Source organism: Heptranchias perlo, chromosome 24 (assembly GCF_035084215.1).
Source record: "Heptranchias perlo isolate sHepPer1 chromosome 24, sHepPer1.hap1, whole genome shotgun sequence".
NCBI classification, from domain to species: domain Eukaryota; kingdom Metazoa; phylum Chordata; class Chondrichthyes; order Hexanchiformes; family Hexanchidae; genus Heptranchias; species Heptranchias perlo.
Window position 1 is genome coordinate 20519508 of NC_090348.1, and position 19613 is coordinate 20539120.

Below are 19613 nucleotides of genomic sequence, written 5' to 3' on the forward strand. Positions count from 1 at the left end.
CCTACGTTGGCTCCTGGTCCACCAATGCAGTGATTTTTAAAATCTCATCCTCGTGTTCAAATCCCCCCCATGACCTTGCCCCTCCCCATCTCTGTAACCTCCTCCAGCCCTACAAACCTTAGAGAACTCTGCGCTCCTCCAACTGTGGCCTCTTGTGCATCTCCCACTTCTTTCACCCCATCATTAGTGGCCATGTATTCAGCTGTCTAGGTCCCAAGCTCTGGAATTCTCTCCCTAAAGCTCTCTGCGTCTCTCTTCTCCTTTAAGACGCACCTTAAAACCTACCCAGGTGACCCCTGGTCACCTATGTCTCCTTCTAATGACTGATTACTATATTGCGAAGCACCTTGAAAAGTTTTCCTATGTTAAAGGCACTATATAAATGCAAGTGGTGGTGGTTGTTGTCGTCGTCGTCGTCGTCGTCATCGACGACGACAACTGAATCAGATGGTTGTGGGTTCCAGCCGCTCTCTAGAGACCTGAACACATAATCTAGGCTGGCACTTCAGTACAATACTGAGAGTGCGCTGCACTGCTGGATATACCTTCTTTTGGATGGGACGTTAAACCAAGGCTCTGTCAGCCCTCTCAGGTGGGCATAAAAGATCCCGTGGCACTATTTGAAGAAGAGCATGGGAGTTCTCCCGGTGTCATGGCCAATATTTACCCCTCAAGCAACATCATTAAAAAACAGATTATTGGGTCATTATCTCATTGCTGTTTGTGGGACCTTGCTGTGTGCAAATTGGCTGCCGCGTTTCCTACTTTACAACAGTGACAACATTTCAAAAGTACTTCATTCGCTGTAAAACACTTGGGAATGTTCGGAGGGCATGCATGGTGCTATATAAATGCAAGTTCTTTATAGGTCAAAGGGACCTTGCCCATCCATGGTCCGTGGCCAGAAACGAAAGTTGAAGCTGGTCTCAAACGACTGCACACAAACGAATTTGTGCATGGAAACTCATTTACCTTTTACTACAGTGCTATGGAAACCATCCCACATATCTATGGGGCAGATTCCATAGCACTGGCAGCCAAAACAAACAGAACTGCTTCCAGTTGAAGTAGTTAAACTGGCACCAATGCTGTTGTTTCAGCATTGTAAGGCAGTAGTAACATTGCTGATGGACTGTAAACAGCTGTAATCTTTTTTTAAAATATGGTACTCCCTTGTCTGTCATCTTTATTTATTCTTCAGAGAAGTAATCAATTTTAAATCCCTATTAAAATATAATTGCTATACTCTAGGAATTTACAGATCAATTAAAAGGTTTTGACTATCTGCATTGTAGTTAAGTAAATAATGGTTTTCGCCTATTAAGTGTATACTTGAAAGATAAGTGCACACTTAACAAGATTACATAATTAACTGTACTATGCATTCACAGTAGATACTGTGATGTTACCAAACTATTGCTCCATTTATATTACAATGCTGTAATATAAATAAGACAGCATATGCCACAGAAAGTAGAGAAAGCCAATACACAAGATGGTTTCATTCATTGCTTTTAGTTCCAAAGCACCAACAATGTCCAAGTTAAATGGTCATTGTCAGCTTGGTGTCAGAGCCACCAAATGCAACTTTGATATTTCTGGTCTACACAGCCTCTCCCCCAGAGGTCTGCAGCCAGAGAGGTAAAATCTCAAATGTAACTGGCAACAAAGCCATACATGCAGAGTTTTTTTTAAAAAGTCACATTTTCAACCTTTCAGCAACTGGACATGAATATATCTTATGCATATTATAGTCAGTCATTCATTGTTAGCAAAACCAGTATGCTGTATAAATGGGGCAAATTCCAAACAATGGGAACTGAATCATACTGTGGAACAGCTTTCAAAAAGGTATAGAAAAAGTTATGGCACAGGAGGAGGCCATTCGGCCCATCCTGTCTGTGCCAGTCGAAAAAGAGCTATCCAGCTTAATCCCACTTTCCAGCACTTGGTCCGTAGCCTTGTAGGTCACGGCACTTCAAGTGAATATCCAAGTACTTTTTAAATGAGTTGAGGGTTTCTGCCTCTATCACCCTTTCAGGCAGTGGGTTCCAGACCCTCATCACCCGCTGGGTGAAAAAAATTTTCCTCAGCTCCCCTCTAATCCTTCTACCAATCACTTTAAATCAATGTCCCCTGGTTATTGACCTCTCTGCTAAGGGAAATAGGTCCTTCCAATCCACTCTATCTCGGCCCCTCATAATTTTATACACCTCTGTTCCGAAGAAAACAACCCCAGCCTATCCACTCTTTCCTCATAGCTAAAATTCTCCAGTACTGGCAACATCCTCATAAATCTCCTCTGTACCCTCTCTAGTGTAATTACATCCTTCCTGTAATGTGGTGACCAGAACTGTATGCAGTACTCAAGCTGTGGCCTAACCAGTATTTTATACAGTTCCAGCATAACCTCCTTGTTCTTATATTCTATGCCTCAGCTCATAAAGGAAAGTATTCCATATGTCTTCTTAACCACCTTATCTACCTGTCCTGCTACCTTCAGGGATCTGTGGACACACACTCCAAGGTCCCTCACTTCCTCTACACCTCTCAGTATCCTCCCATTTATTGTGTACTCCCTTGCCTTGTTTGCCCTCCCCAAATGTATTACCTCACACTTCTCCGGATTGAAACCCATTTGCCGCTTTTCTGCCCACCTGACCAGTCCATTAATATCTTCCTGCAGTCTGCAGCTTTCTTCCTCACTATCAACCAAACGGCCAATTTTTGTATCATCTGCAAACTTCTTGCCCCCTACATTTAAGTCCAAATCATTAATATATATCACAAAAAGCATGGGACCCAATACTGAGCCCTGCGAAACCCCACTGGAAACAGCCTTCCAGTCACAAAAAAACCCATCGACCGTTACCCTCTGCTTCCTGCCGCTGAGCCAATTTTGGATCCAACTGGCCACTCTCCCTTGGATCCCATGGGCTTGTACTTTTTTGACCAGTCTGCCATGTGGGACTTTGTCAAAAGCCTTGCTAAAATCCATGTAAACAACATCAAATGTACTACCCTCATCGACCCTCCTTGTTACCTCCTCAAAAAATTCAATCAAGTTAGTCAGACATTTTTTTTATTCGTTCATGGGATGTGGGCGTCGTTGGCGAGGCCACCATTTATTGCCCATCCCTAATTGCCCTTGAGAAGGTGGTGGTGAGCCGCCTTCTTGAAACGCTGCAGTCCGTGTGGTGAAGGTTCTCCCACTGTGCTGTTAGGAAGGGAGTTCCAGGATTTTGAACCAGCGACGATGAAGGAACGGCGATATATTTCCAAGTTGGGATGGTGTGAGACTTGGAGGGGAACGTGCAGGTGGTGTTGTTCCCATCTGCCTGCTGCTCTTGTCCTTCTAGGTGGTAGAGGTCGCGGATTTGGGAGGTGCTGTCGAAGAAGCCTTGGCGAGTTGCTGCAGTGCATCCTGTGGATGGTACACACTGCAGCCACAGTGCGCCGGTGGTGAAGGCAGTGAATGTTTAGGGTGGTGGATGGGATGCCAATCAAGCAGGCTGCTTTGTCCTGGATGGTGTCGAGCTTCTTGAGTGTTGTTGGAGCTGACCTTCCCTTAACAAATCCATGCTGACTGTCCTTGATTACTCCGTGTCTTTCTAAGTGACGGTTTATCCTGCCCCTCAGAATTGATTCCAATAATTTGCCCACCACGGGGGTTAGACTGACTGGCCTGTAATTACTCGGTCTATCCCTCGCTCCCTTTTTAAACAATAGTGCAACATTAGCAGTTCACAATCCTCCGGCACCACGCGTGTATCCAGTGAGGATTGGAAAATGATGGTCAGAGCCTCCATTATTTCCTCCCTTGCTTCTTTTAACAGCATGAGATAAATTTCATCCGGCCCTCGTGGTTTACCTACTTTCAAAAGATGCTAATCCCCTTAACATTTCCTCTCTCACTATGTTTATCCCATCCAATATTTCACACTCCTCCTCCTTAACTACAATGTCTGCATCGTCCCTCTCTTTTGTGAAGACAGATGCAAAGTATTCATTAAGAACCATACCAACATCTTCCACCTCCACACATGGGTTACCTTTTGGGGTTTAAACCTTTAGAAATGGGTACTTGAGTCCCTCAAAATGAAGAGACAGGTTTGTACTGCACAGCTTTATAGACTGGATATTAAAGAAATAAGAGTTTAAGTCACAGTGATTACTGCCTCATTTCTTCCATGAACTCATTTGGTTACTCCTCTAAATTGAATATAACTAATGGCAATTTTACACTAAATAAAAAGATCCCAAAATAGGAATCCTCAAATGACTTTCCTTTAGCTGGTGCCAGCATTCCAATCAAGGCTGGATCAAAGTGGAAGATTCACAATTTCCACAACTAAAAAGGGAAAAAATTCAGCTCTGTGGGTTTAGAGTGAAGTGGCGAGCTGATGGCAACTTGTAAGATCCACATGGATCTCCAATTGGATCTTTTACATTACTGGGCGTGCACAGGATGTCTCTGCAGTACCAAAGGTTCTGGTGACTATACATAGTCAACTGTTGGGATTATTCATTTTTATATAGACATCACAAACAGTTATACCAATGGCGAACAGAGAAAACCCTCAATCACAAATAATTTAGGAATCACTTAGTAGATTACATGGAATAACAGAATTATTCTGCAATTAGAATATTTCGTATTAAAACAAGTTTTAAATAGTTCCCAGTTACAGTAATCATTTCATAACACATTTTATTGCAATAAGGTGCACTGTAATACAAATTTGTACTTCCATGTTCTATCAGCCTTTGCAAGCATTTTGCATAATTCACATTAAACAGAGATGAAAATGTCCAAGAAAGAGCAAAGTAAAAGGGGCCGTTGCCTATTTTCAATTAGAGCACTGTTTAAAATGCCTTAAAAAGGACTTCAATTGCTGGAACAAGTGAATGACAGAGTTAAATAGATGAACTTATAGATCTATGGTTTCAAAAAGTGGAGAATTTTAAGCGATTTAATTTCTGCTACTGTGTGGATTGTGTTCAGTGACTACAAGATTCAAGTAAAAGAACTTCTGTGCAAGAGAGATTTCTTCAGAACTGAAGGGAGAGAACGAGTCAGAGGCTTGGTATTCTGCGACAAGTGGCTTGCCATCTAACTCGCCAAAGCCTCTCCACCATCCACAAGTCACTAGATGGAATGCTCTCCACTTGCCTGGATGTGTGCAGCTGCAACAACACTTAAGTAGCTTGACACCATCCAGCAGAAAGCAGTCCACTTGATCCACCAAAGTACTGTGGCTGCAGTGTGTACTGTCTATAGGATGTACTGCAACACCTCACAAATCCACGACCTCCACCACCTTGAAGGGCAAGGGCAGCAGGTGCATGGGAACATCACCATCATTAAGTTCCTTTCCAAGTCACACACCATCCTGTCTTGGACATGTAATCACCGTTCCTTCATCATGGCTGGGTCAAAGTCCTGGAACTCCCTAACAGTACTATGAGATACCTTCACCACATGGACTGCAGCCATTCAAGAAGGCTGCCCACCACCACCTTCTCAGGGCAACTAGCGATGTGCAATAAATAGCCCACCCTGCCCACAATGCCCGCCTCCCAAGAATGAATTTTTAAAAAATCTTTACTGCTCAACATCTGGCCATATGATAAAGTGACCAAAGGCTGGAACAACAAAACCTCTTGTTATTTGAACTGGATACGATAATCCAGTAAATGCCATCACATGTGTTCCTCCAATCTCCTGAATGGTGATCTGATGTACACTTTAGTGAGACAAGGCCAAATATAAGTCAGCAAGTGGATTACTTTACAAACAATGTGAACAAACCGAGTAACAATTACAATGAATTGTGACTTATTTTGTAATACTCCTCACAACACAGAAAAGAACAAAAACACACCACACGGTTAGTGGGCTAAACATAACTATTTTTTTTAAAAGAATTTTTTTTTCCCCCAATAATGCTGGACTAATTCATAAGACGTCATGTGAATCTTTCCATAGTTTCTGTACATCTGCCAAAAACTAGCGACATTTTAAGAAAAATTTGTGAATAGTCTAAAAAGATTTTTTTAAAACTCAAACCTGTTGCATAAAAAAGTGTTGGAGACCAATGGTTTACAGAGAAAACAAACAATCTTGCCACATCCAACATAACTCACTGCCTGCAGTTTATAAAGTAAATCATTGTTTGTAAAGTACTTTGGGATATCCTGAGGACATGATGAGCTGCTATATAAATGCCTGCAGTATTTTTCAATTTCACAGTCAACGCCACTCATTATTCTACAAACTACTGGTGCCTTACACATCTGTCCAATACACGACGTACGTCAGTTACTGGGGGTTTACACTTGGTAATTTCAGATCATCATGAGCTGGGTTCATTGAGACAGAGGACACACACTGGAAACCTGTGGGTAGTCCAAGAATGACAAAACCACGAGCTGCACCAGCTATATTGCAAGGGGTTTATTTATTTATTTTTGTAAGGAGACATTGGGTTGCCCCAATATCATCAGCCCAAATTAAAGAAAACTAACACGCGACCCTTTTTTTTTGGTGGCACAAACAACAAACACCCAAACCATACAAAAGAGAAAGGAAACTTATCAAATTAAATAATAATGTTATTGTCCTTATCCACTACACACTCCGGTCCCTGCAGTGACCACAGTTTGCGGAAGGCCTCATGCGTATTGGCGGACACTGCGTGCTCCTTCTCCAGGGACGAGGGGTTTATTTTTTAAATATAACCCACCATTATTTCAATATCTTTTATTCATACCATACGGTATAAGAATCTTCATGAATAAATCTGTTTGTGTAACCAGTTATTATGATCTAAACGTCACAGATTTATTTTGATGTGCCTCGTCCTAGTGTCAGAGCTGCGTTATTAAGCTGGTAATTTATTGCAATGCCACTGAGCTCAAGAACTGAACCATGTCAGAGGACAATGTGCATCCCTCAGTGCACATTCAACTCAGGCCATCCTGACCTAAACTCATTTCATCAAAAAGTGCAGAAGTATCTTTCCAGATCCTGTTCTCAACTCTTGAGATTGGAACTTGTCGTAGGGCTCCATAAAATCCGTTTGTATCTCAATAAGGGGTGAGTTTCCTGGTGGCTGTTGGGTTGCTTTTAGGAAGAGTTAATCCCCTTAACATCTCATTTATACCTTTAAACAAAATCTTCCTAGATCAATGAAGCAGCCAGTCTTTGTTTAACTAGTGCAGCTTCAGTAGATAAAGTGTTCAAAAGAGATAATTGTGATTTGATGTACATCAAATATATTTTATTCACTCATGCTACATATACCAGCTAAAATGTTTTGTAGATTGTTACATAAAGTGTCAGCTTGACTCAGTTGATACCACACTTGCTTCTCAATCAAAAGAGTGTGGGTTCGAGCCTTACTATGGACTTGGGCACGTATGGAGAGAGTGCTGCACTGTCAGAGGTGTTCTCATTTGGATGAAGTATTAAACGGAGGCTCTGTCTGCCTGCTCAGGTGGACGCAATAAATCTCCTGGTGTCCTGGTCAACATTCCTCCCTCAACCAACACCACCAAAATGAGATTATGCGGTCATTCATTAATTTGTTCTTTGTGGGATCATGCTATGTGCAAATTGGCTGCCACATTTGCCTACATTACAACAGTGACTACATTTCAAAGTAATTCATTGGCTGTGAAGCACGTTGGTGCACCCAGAGTAGATAATAAGTTACTGTATAGATGCAAGTTCTTTCTTCCTTATATACCTTTGTGCCAAACAGCCAGCAGTGGTGTTGTTCACTGGCTGGCATAGTTCTTTTACTTTTCTTCAAGTCAGCAATTAAAATACTTCACATTAAAAAAAGGTACAATTAAGGAAACTACAAAGTGCAAGATCCATTACTTAAAATTAAAAACACTCTTGAATTTTAACTCTGTTCCAATTAAACATACGATACCACTGAAGAAAAAGTAAGCTGTGAGGAGGACAGAAGGAATCTGCAAAGGGATATAGACTGGTTAAGTGAGTGGGCAAGAAGGTGGGGAAATGTGAGATTACTCACTTTGGTCGGAAGAGTAGAAAAACAAATTATTTTTAAATGGTAAGAGACTATTAAATGTTGGTGTTCAGAGAGATTTGAGTGTCCTTGTACATGAAGCACAGAAAGTTAACATGCAGGTACAGCAGGCAATTAGGAAGGCAAATGATATGTTGGCCTTTACTGCAAGGGAGTTGGAGTATAAGAGTAAGGAAATCTTGCTGTAATTGTACAGGGCTTTGGTGAGACTGGACCTGGAGTACTGTGTACAGTTTTGGTCTCCTTACCTAAGGAAGGATATACTTGCCTTAGAGGCGGTGCAACAAAGATTCACTAGATTAATTCCTGGGATGAGTCCTATGAAGAGAGATTGAGTAGAATGGGCCTATATTCTTTGGAATTTAGAAGAATGAGAGGTGATCTCATTGAAATATACAAGATTCTGAAAGGACTTGACAGGGTAGATGCTGAGAGGCTGTTTCCCCTGGCTGCAGAGTCTAGAACTAGGGGACATTGTCTCAGGATGAGGGGTTGGCCATCTTGGACTGAGATGAAGAGGAATTTCTTCACTCAGAGGGTTGTGATTCTTTGGAATCTTCTACCCCAGAGGGCCATAGATGCTCAGTCGTTGAGTATATTCAAGGCTGAGATCGATAGATTTTTGGACTCTAAGGAAATCAAGGGATATGGGGATTGGGCAGGAAAGTGGAGTTGAGGTCGAAGATCAGCCATGATCCTATTGAATGACCGAGCAGGATCATGGAGCCGTATAAGAACATAAGAACATAAGAAATAGGAGCAGGAGTAGGCCAATCGGCCCCTCGAGCCTGCTCCGCCATTCAATAAGATCATGGCTGATCTGATCCTAATCTCAAATCTAAATTCATGTCCAATTTCCTGCCCGCTCCCCGTAACCCCTAATTCCCTTTACTTCTAGGAAACTGTCGATTTCTGTTTTAAATTTATTTAATGATGTAGCTTCCACAGCTTCCTGGGGCAGCAAATTCCACAGACCTACTACCCTCTGAGTGAAGAAGTTTCTCCTCATCTCAGTTTTGAAAGAGCAGCCCCTTATTCTAAGATTATGCCCCCTGGTTCTAGTTTCACCCATCCTTGGGAACATCCTTACCGCATCTACCCGATCAAGACCCTTCACAATCTTATAGGTTTCAATAAGATCGCCTCTCATTCTTCTGAACTCCAATGAGTAGAGTCCCAATCTACTCAACCTCTCCTCATACGTCCGCCCCCTCATCCCCGGGATTAACCGAGTGAACCTTCTTTGTACTGCCTCGAGAGCAAGTATGTCTTTTCTTAAGTATGGACACCAAAACTGTATGCAGTATTCCAGGTGCGGTCTCACCAATACCTTATATAACTGCAGCAATACCTTCCTGTTTTTATATTCTATCCCCCTAGCAATAAAAGCCAACATTCCGTTGGCCTTCTTGATCACCTGCTGTACCTGCATACTAACTTTTTGATCTTCTTGCAATAGGACCCCCAGATCCCTTTGTGCTGCAGTACTTTCCAGTTTCTCGCCATTAAGATAATAACTTGCTCTCTGATTTTTCCTGCCAAAGTGCATAACCTCACATTTTCCAATATTGTATCTGCCAAATCTCTGCCCACTCACCCAGCCTGTCTATATCCCCCTGTAGGTTTTTTATGTCCTCCTCACTCTCCACTTTCCCTCCCATCTTTGTATCATCTGCAAACTTTGATATGTTACACTCGGTCCCCTCCTCCAAATCGTTAATATAGATTGTAAAGAGTTGGCGACCCAGCACCGACCCCTGCGGAACACCGCTGGCTACTGGTTGCCAGTCCGAGAATGAACCATTTATCCCAACTCTCTGCTTCCTGTTAGATAACCAATCCTCCACCCATGCCAGAATATTACCCCCAATCCAGTGATTCTTTATCTTGAGCAATAATCTTTCATGTGGCACCTTGGCCTACTCCTGCTCCTATTTCTTTTGTTCTTATGTAAAGTCTTTCCCTCACTTAGCCTAACGTAGAGACTCCAATGTATCTGTATTTTGAAATGTATTTTTTTTAAACCTATGTAGCTGAATGCTCAAAAAGCTGAGTGAGGAATCCAAACACTGAGGATTAACTATAACATCCCCAACATCGATCCAATTAAGATCAGATCAGGGATCAAACCTGGGACTTCTGTGGTTTATTATAATTGACTGGGCAATATCATGCACAATATGAGAGAGATATCCAGGCCACGAAGATTCCCAGTCTGATCTTAGCTGGAAAGGTGACAGGGATATGGCTACTGTTCTCAGTGTCCTGTGTTAGGAAGGGGATAAAAAGGTGTTGGACAGAAGGCAGTGCCCATAGAAACATCCCTAGCACAACTCATTAACTTCAGGAAAGGGATTAAAAAAGAGATCACTTGTAGAAGCAAAAAACAGACACTTCTCTTCACACATTTCTTGTCCAGTCAGTATAGCAGCCACCCCGCTACACCCATTGGTCTGCAAAAGTTTGCATTTCAGAAAGCCAATTACCCAGACATTTCTGGTACGATCTGCTATTTCTAATATTTAATTTCATCGCATTGAAATGTGTAAACATTAGCAATAGAAAATGTTCTCGTTTTGTTCTAGTATTAAGACAGAGAGATTTCCACTTTTAAAGTGACATTAAAAATGACTTTTAATGTTAACATGACCAATGAGCTCTTCCCCCTCCCCCCCACCCCACTGTTCTTGTGCTGTGACATTACCTACATTATGATTGACATCTGAATGCTCTCCTTGTCAAGGCCAAAATGATATCGGTGCTTTGAGTGTACGGTTACTCTCAGCTGTCTTTTTACACAGCTGCTGGAATGTCACAAGTTATCTCTGGTATTTCACTACAGAAGCCTCACAAGTAATTGATACAGTTTGAAAAACTGTACAGATGATTATGTCTATAAATGCTAACCTTCATCAAAACCTGGAATCTGAATGGACTGGAGAAGGATGTTAGGAAAGAAACTAGAAACTAACAGCTACACTTAGGGAAAGAAAAACAAGCTGGAAACAATGACAGGTGATCCAGTGGGATTTTAGTTAAAGGCTGGATGTTATCGGGAGCTCCTCTGTTAGGAGTACATCAAAGATAATGGCAGAACTGCAAGTTGACCACAATCTTTGAATGTTACCCTGCTTCACAAACTACCTTCCCCCATATTTTTTTAAGTTTTCTCCCTGTTCTAATAGGAAGCAAACAAGGCATAACCTATATCCAGGGCTCTACCGATGCAACTCTATAATGAGCTGCTAGGAAATAACATTGATCAGTGCAGGTTGTGTCCTCTTCAGAACTATCTGCAATCAATACATCCTTAAACAGTCTACGGCTGGAATTCAGTCACGCAAAGAACCATTATCCAACCACTCCACAGAGCAGCACACAGCAAATTAATGGATTATGTCACCAACAGAAACATTTAGTAAATAAGATATCCATATTCGAAGATTTAACGTGAAGTTTACAGTTTCAAACTCTACAAGAAAAAACTTTCCCATCTGAAGAAATCATATTCTCCCCAAGAGAAATTCTTGAAAACAATTTCTGGACCACTATGAACTACTGGTCAGCACATCAGCAACACCTCTTCCATAAGTCATACAAAAAGCATGTAAAACACATTCTGCCGCATCCAAATAAGGTAACTGTCAAAGCTCTAGCAACGCAACCAAAACCCATCCGGTACTGACCCAGTGAGCAAGCACAACAGTACACATCAACACCGTTGACACTCCCTGGAGTCAGTCTGCAGGGTCATCCATCAACCAAGCCATTCAGTAAAGCTTACTGATATCCACTGCTGTTCTATCTCTTTGTCTGTCAAATATTTTTTCCAGTTTACCTTCCCTAGTTCCATTCTCATCCCCTCAAAATTTGCTTTTTTCAAATCTATTACTTTGGTCTTTGTCTTACTTATGTCTTTCTCAATCATTATTTTAAACATGTTATGATCGCTATTGCCTAGATGTTCCCCACGCTTACTTCTCTTATCTGTTCTGGTTCATTTCCCATTACTAGATCCAGCAGCAATTCCTCTCTTGTTGGGCTTCTCACATTCTGGGTAAGAAAGGAGTCCTGTACACACTGTAAGAACTCCATTCCCCTTTCCCTACCTCTTGCCAGTTTATTTGGGGGCATTATTATTCGATGTTTTTTCACTCATTTCATAGATTTGCCTACATATTTCTTCCTCCACTTCCCTTCCACTATTAGGTGGTCTGTAGACTATACCTATTAACGTGATCGTTCCTTTCTTCATCTCAATCCATATGGATTCTGTTTCTATATTATGACCCTTTTTTTCTATTGCCATTATGTTGTCTCTAATTAGCTACCTCATCACCTTCTTCCTTCCCTATCCTTTCTAAATATATTATATACTGCAATATTTAACTGCCCATCCTGTTCTTTATGAAGCCATGTTTCAGTTATCCCGACTACATCTGGCTCCTCACTACGAATTATTGCCTCCAGTTCCCCTGTTTTGTTTTGGATGCTGTGTACATAGCTATGTACAGGCAATTTAATTTGTTTTTAATAATTGTTCCCCTCACTTTATAAAATGACTGTCAAAAATACTCATGTTCTTTAACTATATTTGTTCCCTGACCATTTATGTTACCCTTGTTCTTTACCTTGGTCCGACCTTTACTCTTCTCTCCTATTTCTTTTATCTTCAGACTTATGTTATTTTCACGAGATCCCTCCCCCCGTTTTACTAGTTTAATGCCCTATCCACAGCCCTATTTTTCCTTTCCGCTAGGACACTGGTCCCATTCCAGTTCAGGTGGAGCCCAGCCCAGCAGTACAGCTCCTTCCTGTCCCAGTACTGGTGCCAGTGTCCCATGAAATGGAACCCCCTCCTTCCCACACCAGTCTTTCAGCCACGCTTTTGCCTTCCTCATCTGTCTAACCCTATGCCAATTAGCACCTGGCTCGAGTAGTAATCCCGAGATTACCACCCCGTGCGGTCCTGTTTTTTTAAATTTAGTTCCTAACTTCTGATATTCTCTTAGCAGGCACTCTTCCCTTTTCTTCCCCATGTGATTGGTCCCAACATGACAACATGGACCATGACAATTGGATCTTCCCCCTCCCTTTCCAAGTTTCTCACCGGTCGTTCAAGGTTATCCTTTACCCTTGCACCCAGGTAGGCAGCACACCCTCCTGGGCTGCAGAGGATACTGTTTTTACCCCTAATTATCAAATCCCCTATGACTACAACCTTTCTATTCTACTCCTCCTCTTCCCCCCCACCCAACCTCCTCCTGCCACTACCACCCCACCCCGCTCCACAATGCCACTATTAGCATTCTGGCTGTCCACCCAGCAGCCTACATCCTTATCCTCACAAATAGCAAGTATGTGTACCTGTTCAATAGGATCAGTGTCTGCGGGACCTCCTTCTCTACCTCCCTTGGTTCCCTTTACCCTGCTGACCAACAGTCACACTCTCCCCTTCCTGTACCTGTGCTTTCCTCTGGAGGTGTGACTGTACTCTGGAGAAAACTTTCCAAAGATTCTTCCCCCTCCTTTATGTGTCAGAGTGTCTCTAACTCACACTCCAGCTCAAGGACTCCGAACTGGAGTGTCTCAAGGCAGAGACATTTCCTACAGATATGACTATCCGGGCCAATCTCACTGTCCACAAACTCCCACATATCACAGGTTCAATACATAGCCTGCACTGCCATTTCTAGTTTTTAATTTATTTATTAGTAGTAATTTAATTAATTAAACTTGAGATCTAGATTATATTTAGTAAATGGATTTAGCTTGATCTCAAATTAATTTGTAACTAATTAGTCTTGTTTTTTGTTTATTAACTTCTTTATTTTAGTATCCCCTTAACTCCTCTTTATTATTTATATATACCAGATCTTTATTTAATGCAATTCAGATCCCTTTAATGTTGGTATCCTCTATTTAGTTCATTTTAATTTTATCCCCTTAGATCTAATTATATATATTACTTATTTACTGTTGTTCCTTGGTTTAAATCACTTAGCACCTCCCTCCTTCTCTGCACCTAATCCCCACTCTCACCAAATTCCCGTCATCACTCTGTTTATCAAGCCGCTCCATCTAGTACATTCACCCAACTCTCACCAAGCTCATTTCACCATTACTTTGACATCAAAAATCTGGGCCATAGCAAACAGCTCTTTTTTGATAAAAGTTAGAGGCTTTAAACACCCATAACTGAAATGTTTCCCATTACATGAGCTAAGCTGTCAAGACAGTCAAATTGTCCAGAAATCATTAATTACACTCGAATCAAACAAAGATTACACTCCTCGCTCCAGGATATTAATGTATCTAGTCAGCCGGTTAGATTCCTTGAAAAATGGTGCCCGTGATAGAATGCATTAAGTGAGGGTTTGTCTCCTCTGTTTAACAGTCACATGGTCAGTCAACATTGCGTTTCACTGTATTTTCAAAATCAAAGAAGAAAGCAGCTGTACAGAGAATGATAAAACAGTAATTTTTAATCTGCTAGAAAACGTTACTAATGAGAAGTTGCTTTTGTTCAACGTACCATGATATAAAATTCTGTAGGTCAAATTTTAATAAGTTCGGAGACCACTAATACTGCAACACACACTCAACCTTAGAGAACCTGTCATTATCAGAGAAATGTACAAGCTTGAGTCAAACAGCTTGTAATGTCCATACAAATATCTCATTCTCAGAGACCAATAGGCTGTGCGTGAAAATTGAAAACAAGCATTGCTTACTCAGAATAATTACTCAAAACCAATTTTAAAAAAAGATATTAAAAAAACTTCTATAATGGTGAGTCACCAAACAAACTAGTCCATTTCACGGTAACAAATGATAATATCATACTTCAAGAACACAAATGTTCTCAAGTGACGCATTATTCAGTGATGTTGTTTCAAAAATTGCCAAGCCGATGGAAATTACTTTAAATGTTTTGTCATGTAAATCACATTTAACTTTAAATTCAGACAATAGCCCTTGAAATCTTTACATTTGATCACATTACTCTTCAAAAGCAGACTTTGTCAAAAAAAAACTGTGCTTCTTCAAAATGCAAAAATCTTTCAAATAAATATGAAACCCAAAGTTACAGAAATATCAGCAACAGAAATAACTATTTTCCCCTTCATCTTCAAAAAGGTGTTTACATTACAACATAACAAACTAAAATGCTTAAAACACCACTTCAAACACTACTAAAATATATAATTTATAGAATGCTGCTTATTTTGCAAAGTTGTAACAAAGTACAACAATGGTTAAAGGTAATTGAGAGCAAAGCTACATCAACATTATACATTAAAGTTTACCTTTCTAGTTTTCAATATATTTTGAGAGACGAGTTTTGCCATCTTACCTGTGACTGTGATCTTCAAGTTTGCTTCCAAAGGCCTGTTATTGTCCAAGTCTTGGCTCAGTTTAAGGTGCCCAGTGATTTGGTCCAAAATCAAAAGGTTAAGCTCATTGCCCTCCACAAAAGTGTAATAAAGACTATCGGATACATCCGGGTCGTAGGCTGGAATCTTCCCTATCACACCAGAAGGAAAGCTGTTTGATTTGTTCGTAACATAGTTGTTAAAAATGATCTCAAAATTCCTAAGCACTGGAGCATTGTCATTTTTATCCACAAGTCGAATGTGGATTGTGGCTCGATTGACCAGAGGTGCTGAAGTGGCCTGGACCACAATGACATATTCAGTTTTAGTTTCATAGTCCAAATCTGTGAGGGCAATGAGGTCCCCGGTAAACATATCCAACTGGAAGACTTCAGGAATGTTTCCTTCCACAATCTGGTACATTATTTGTGCATTTGTTCCCTCATCGGGATCTGTTGCTGTGACCCTGGCCACTGATGAGCCGACAGGACTGTTTTCTTCTATATAAATATCAAACTCATCCTTTTCAAAAGCAGGAGCATTGTCATTTACATCAAGCACAGTGATCTGGACATTTACAGCTGCCTTAAGTGGTGGATTACCTTTGTCTACAGCAAAGACTCTCAAGTTATAAACTGGTACATTTTCTCTATCTAACTTTCTCCCAGTTCGAATAATCCCCGATGAGGGCTCTATGTAGAAATCCCCATCTCCATCGTCGCCACCATGGAAGGTGTAAAACACTCTTCCATTGAGCCCCGAATCCCGGTCAGTGGCTGAAATCTGCAATACGCTAGTAGACAAGGGAACATCCTCATACACTGTGCCCTGGTACAAATCTCGCACAAACTGAGGGGTGTTATCATTAGCATCATTAACCAGGATTTCAACATATGTAGTATCAGATTTCTGTGGGATTCCATTGTCTCTTGCTGTTATTGCCAATGTGTATGATGCCTGGTCTTCATAGTCCAGCTCCATCTGTGTGGTTATGGTTCCAGAGTCAGGGTCAATTTTAAATTGGGGAATGTTGTCTTCCATGATATAGGTTATCCTGGCATTCTCCCCTGTATCTTCATCAGATGCACTAATAACCACCACCGCTGTGCCAACTGGTTTGTCCTCATTGATGCCGACTGTATAATGTGAGCTCTGGAATACTGGTCTGTGTGTGTTGGCGTCAGTGACATTGATATAGACCTGAACTGTGTCCATTCGAGTTCCATCAGATGCAGTAACCGTAAGAACATACTGCCTTTCCTGCTTGTAATCTAGGGGCAAAGCTAAGGTGATCAGCCCACCACCACTCTGGCTGGTTATTGAAAATCGATTTCTTGTGTTGCCACTTGATATCTGATATGTAACCACACTGTTAACATCCCTATCAATTGCTGTGACAGTCAACACACTGCTACCCACAGGTGCATCTTCATTCAGCCTTAGATAATACACCCTCTCAGTAAAGGTAGGATTGTTGTCATTCACATCCAACACAGTGATGCTGATACCAGCTGAGGAAGTCATAGAAGGGATCCCATTATCTCTAGCTTCTACACCAAAAGCATAAAATTCAGTCGTCTCTCTATCCAATTCCATAGCAACTGTAATCCAACCTGTATTGTTGCTTATAACAAGTGGAAAGTCTGGAGGTGTATCTATTAGTCTGTATTCCAAACGAGCATTGTCCCCAGAATCAGCATCAATAGCCTGGATGTGAATTACCGAATACCCAACTGCCACATTCTCCAACACTGTGGCCTGAAAAGGTGTGCTTACAAATATTGGAGCATTGTCATTCACATCAATCACTTGTATCATAACCAAACCAGTGCTATTGATCAAAGGCGGCCTTCCACCATCCTGGGCTTTAATTCGAAGGGTATATTCTCTTGTTGTCTCATAATCCAATGGGTTGATGATATCAATGTTGCCATTTAGAGAATCTATGTAGAACTGACCTCTTATATTTCCACTCACTATGCTATAATGAATTATAGCATTGTTCCCTTTATCCTGATCAGTAGCTTTGACCTGCAGGATTTTGGTGTTCACAGGAACATTTTCAGGCACTTGGACAACGTACCGCTTCTCACTGAATTGTGGGTAATTGTCATTCTCATCCTCCACAGTAATGTAAACAGTTGCTGTGGCGCTTAGAGGACCAGGATCTCTACCTTGATCATTTGCCTCCACTATTAAGTGATATTCAGCCACTACTTCCCGATCTATGACCCCTCTGGTCCTTACAATCCCAGACCTGGTGTCGATCTCAAAGACAGAGTTATTTCCATTATTGTTGACAATACGGTACAGCATGTTGGCATTGGAAGGTGCATCACTATCAGTTGCTCGAATGGTCAGCACCTCATAGCCCACCTCCACATTCTCACGAATGATTTCTCTATACTCGGATAGTTCAAAGAGCGGGACATGGTCATTAGTGTCACTGACTGTCACAGTGAGGATGGCAGCAGTCATGCGACGTGGTGTTCCATTGTCATATGCAGTAACTTAAAAAGGAAGAGAAAAAATAGTTAAATCAAATCAATCAAGAATATGCTGGCAAAGCAGCAAATTCCTCAACTCTGCAGTGAATAATGCAACGATACAGTTCTATAGGTGCTGCTGGCCTTCAGCACTTCCTCCTTGTGGCAAATCTTCTTATATGAACCTGGTTATCACATATCAGTAAGCTATTTACTCATGGGTGACAAAACTGAGGTCAGTCAGGAATCGACTGTAGTACCTTTCTGGTCTGTATGGCTCAGTACCGCACCACAAACTGCATTTAACCACAATGGTGTTGGGTAACTGATCATCAATAAATAAGTTGAAGTCAAATTAAATACTTCAGTCTTCATCGGTAGATGTATAGACAGCTTCACAATACAGAAGTGCTATACGCCATATACACAATCGATTGAAAATGTTTTAAACCTTTCCTTTCATCATCTCTCCAGGCAAGGTGGCAGGCAGCAACCTGCTCCCATGTCTCTGCCGATGCAACTTGTTGCATTTCTGATGGATAGTGTACCAGAACAGCCCTCCCTCCAATTTTCCTCCCTATGGGCAAACTCCTCATCTCTGCTTACCACAGCTCAGATTAGTGACAGACTACAAGTATCAGCTTGGCTCAGTTAGTAGCACTGTTGCCTCTGAGTCATAAGGTTATGGGTTCAAACCCACTCCAGGACTTAAGTACATAATCTAGAATAAGACTTCAGTACGGCGGGAGTGCTGCATTGTCAGAAGTGCATTCTTCAGAGGTGCCACATAAAAGGTTGTTATACAAGGGCTCATAAGGTTGGGGGTAATATATTAGCTTGGTTAAAGGACAAAGAGTAGGGATAAACTGGTCATTCTCAGGTTGGCAGGCTGTAACTAGTGGGGTGCTGCAAGGATTGGTGTTTGGGTGTCAGCTATTTACAATCTATATTAATGACTTAGATGAATGGACCAAATGTAATGTATCCAAGTTTGCTAATGATACAAAGCTAGGTGGGAAAGTAAGCTGTGAGGAGTCTACAAAGGGATATAGACAGATTAAGTGAGTAGGCAAGATGGTGGCAGATAGAGCATAATGTGAGATTATTCACTTTGGTAGGAAGAATAGAAAAACAGAACATTTTTTAAATGGTGAGAAGCTATTAAATGTTGGTGTTCAGAGAGACTTGGGTGTCCTCGTACAAGAAACACAAAAAGTTAGTATGCAGGTACAGCAAACAATTAGGAAAGCAAATGGAATGTTTGCCTTTATTGCAAGGGGGTTGGAGTACAAAAGCAAGGAGGTCTTACTACAATGGTACAGGGCTTTGGTGAGATCTCACCTGGAGTACTGTATACAGTTTTAATCTCCTTATCTAAGGAAAGATATACTTCCCTTGGAGGCAGTGCAATGAAAGTTCACTAGATTAATTCCAGGGATGAGGGGGTTGTCCTATGAAGAGAGGTTGAGTTGAAGCAGCCTATACTCACTGGAGTTTAGAAGAATGAGAGGTGATCTCATTGAAACATGAAAGATTATGAGGGGGCTTGATAGGGTGGATGCTGAGAGATTGTTTCCCCTGGCTGGAGAGTCTAGAACTAGGGGGCAAAATCACAGGATAAGGGAGCGGCCATTCAAGACTAAGATGGGGAGGAATTTCTTCACGCAGAGGGTTGTGAATCTTTGGAA

The 19613-nt window shown here is 41.4% G+C and overlaps 1 protein-coding gene across 6 annotated transcripts in view; it reads right to left on the reverse strand.

Moving 5' to 3' along the window:
- Nucleotides 1-19613, reverse strand: part of celsr1a (cadherin EGF LAG seven-pass G-type receptor 1a) — a 336449-nt gene that overhangs the window by 310078 nt on the left and 6758 nt on the right. For all 6 annotated transcript variants that reach the window (XM_068004892.1, XM_068004890.1, XM_068004887.1 and 3 more), the window contains exon 2: nucleotides 15421-17949. In XM_068004892.1, coding sequence (XP_067860993.1) covers nucleotides 15421-17949 — 2529 coding nt within the window. The remainder of the gene's footprint in view (nucleotides 1-15420; nucleotides 17950-19613) is intronic.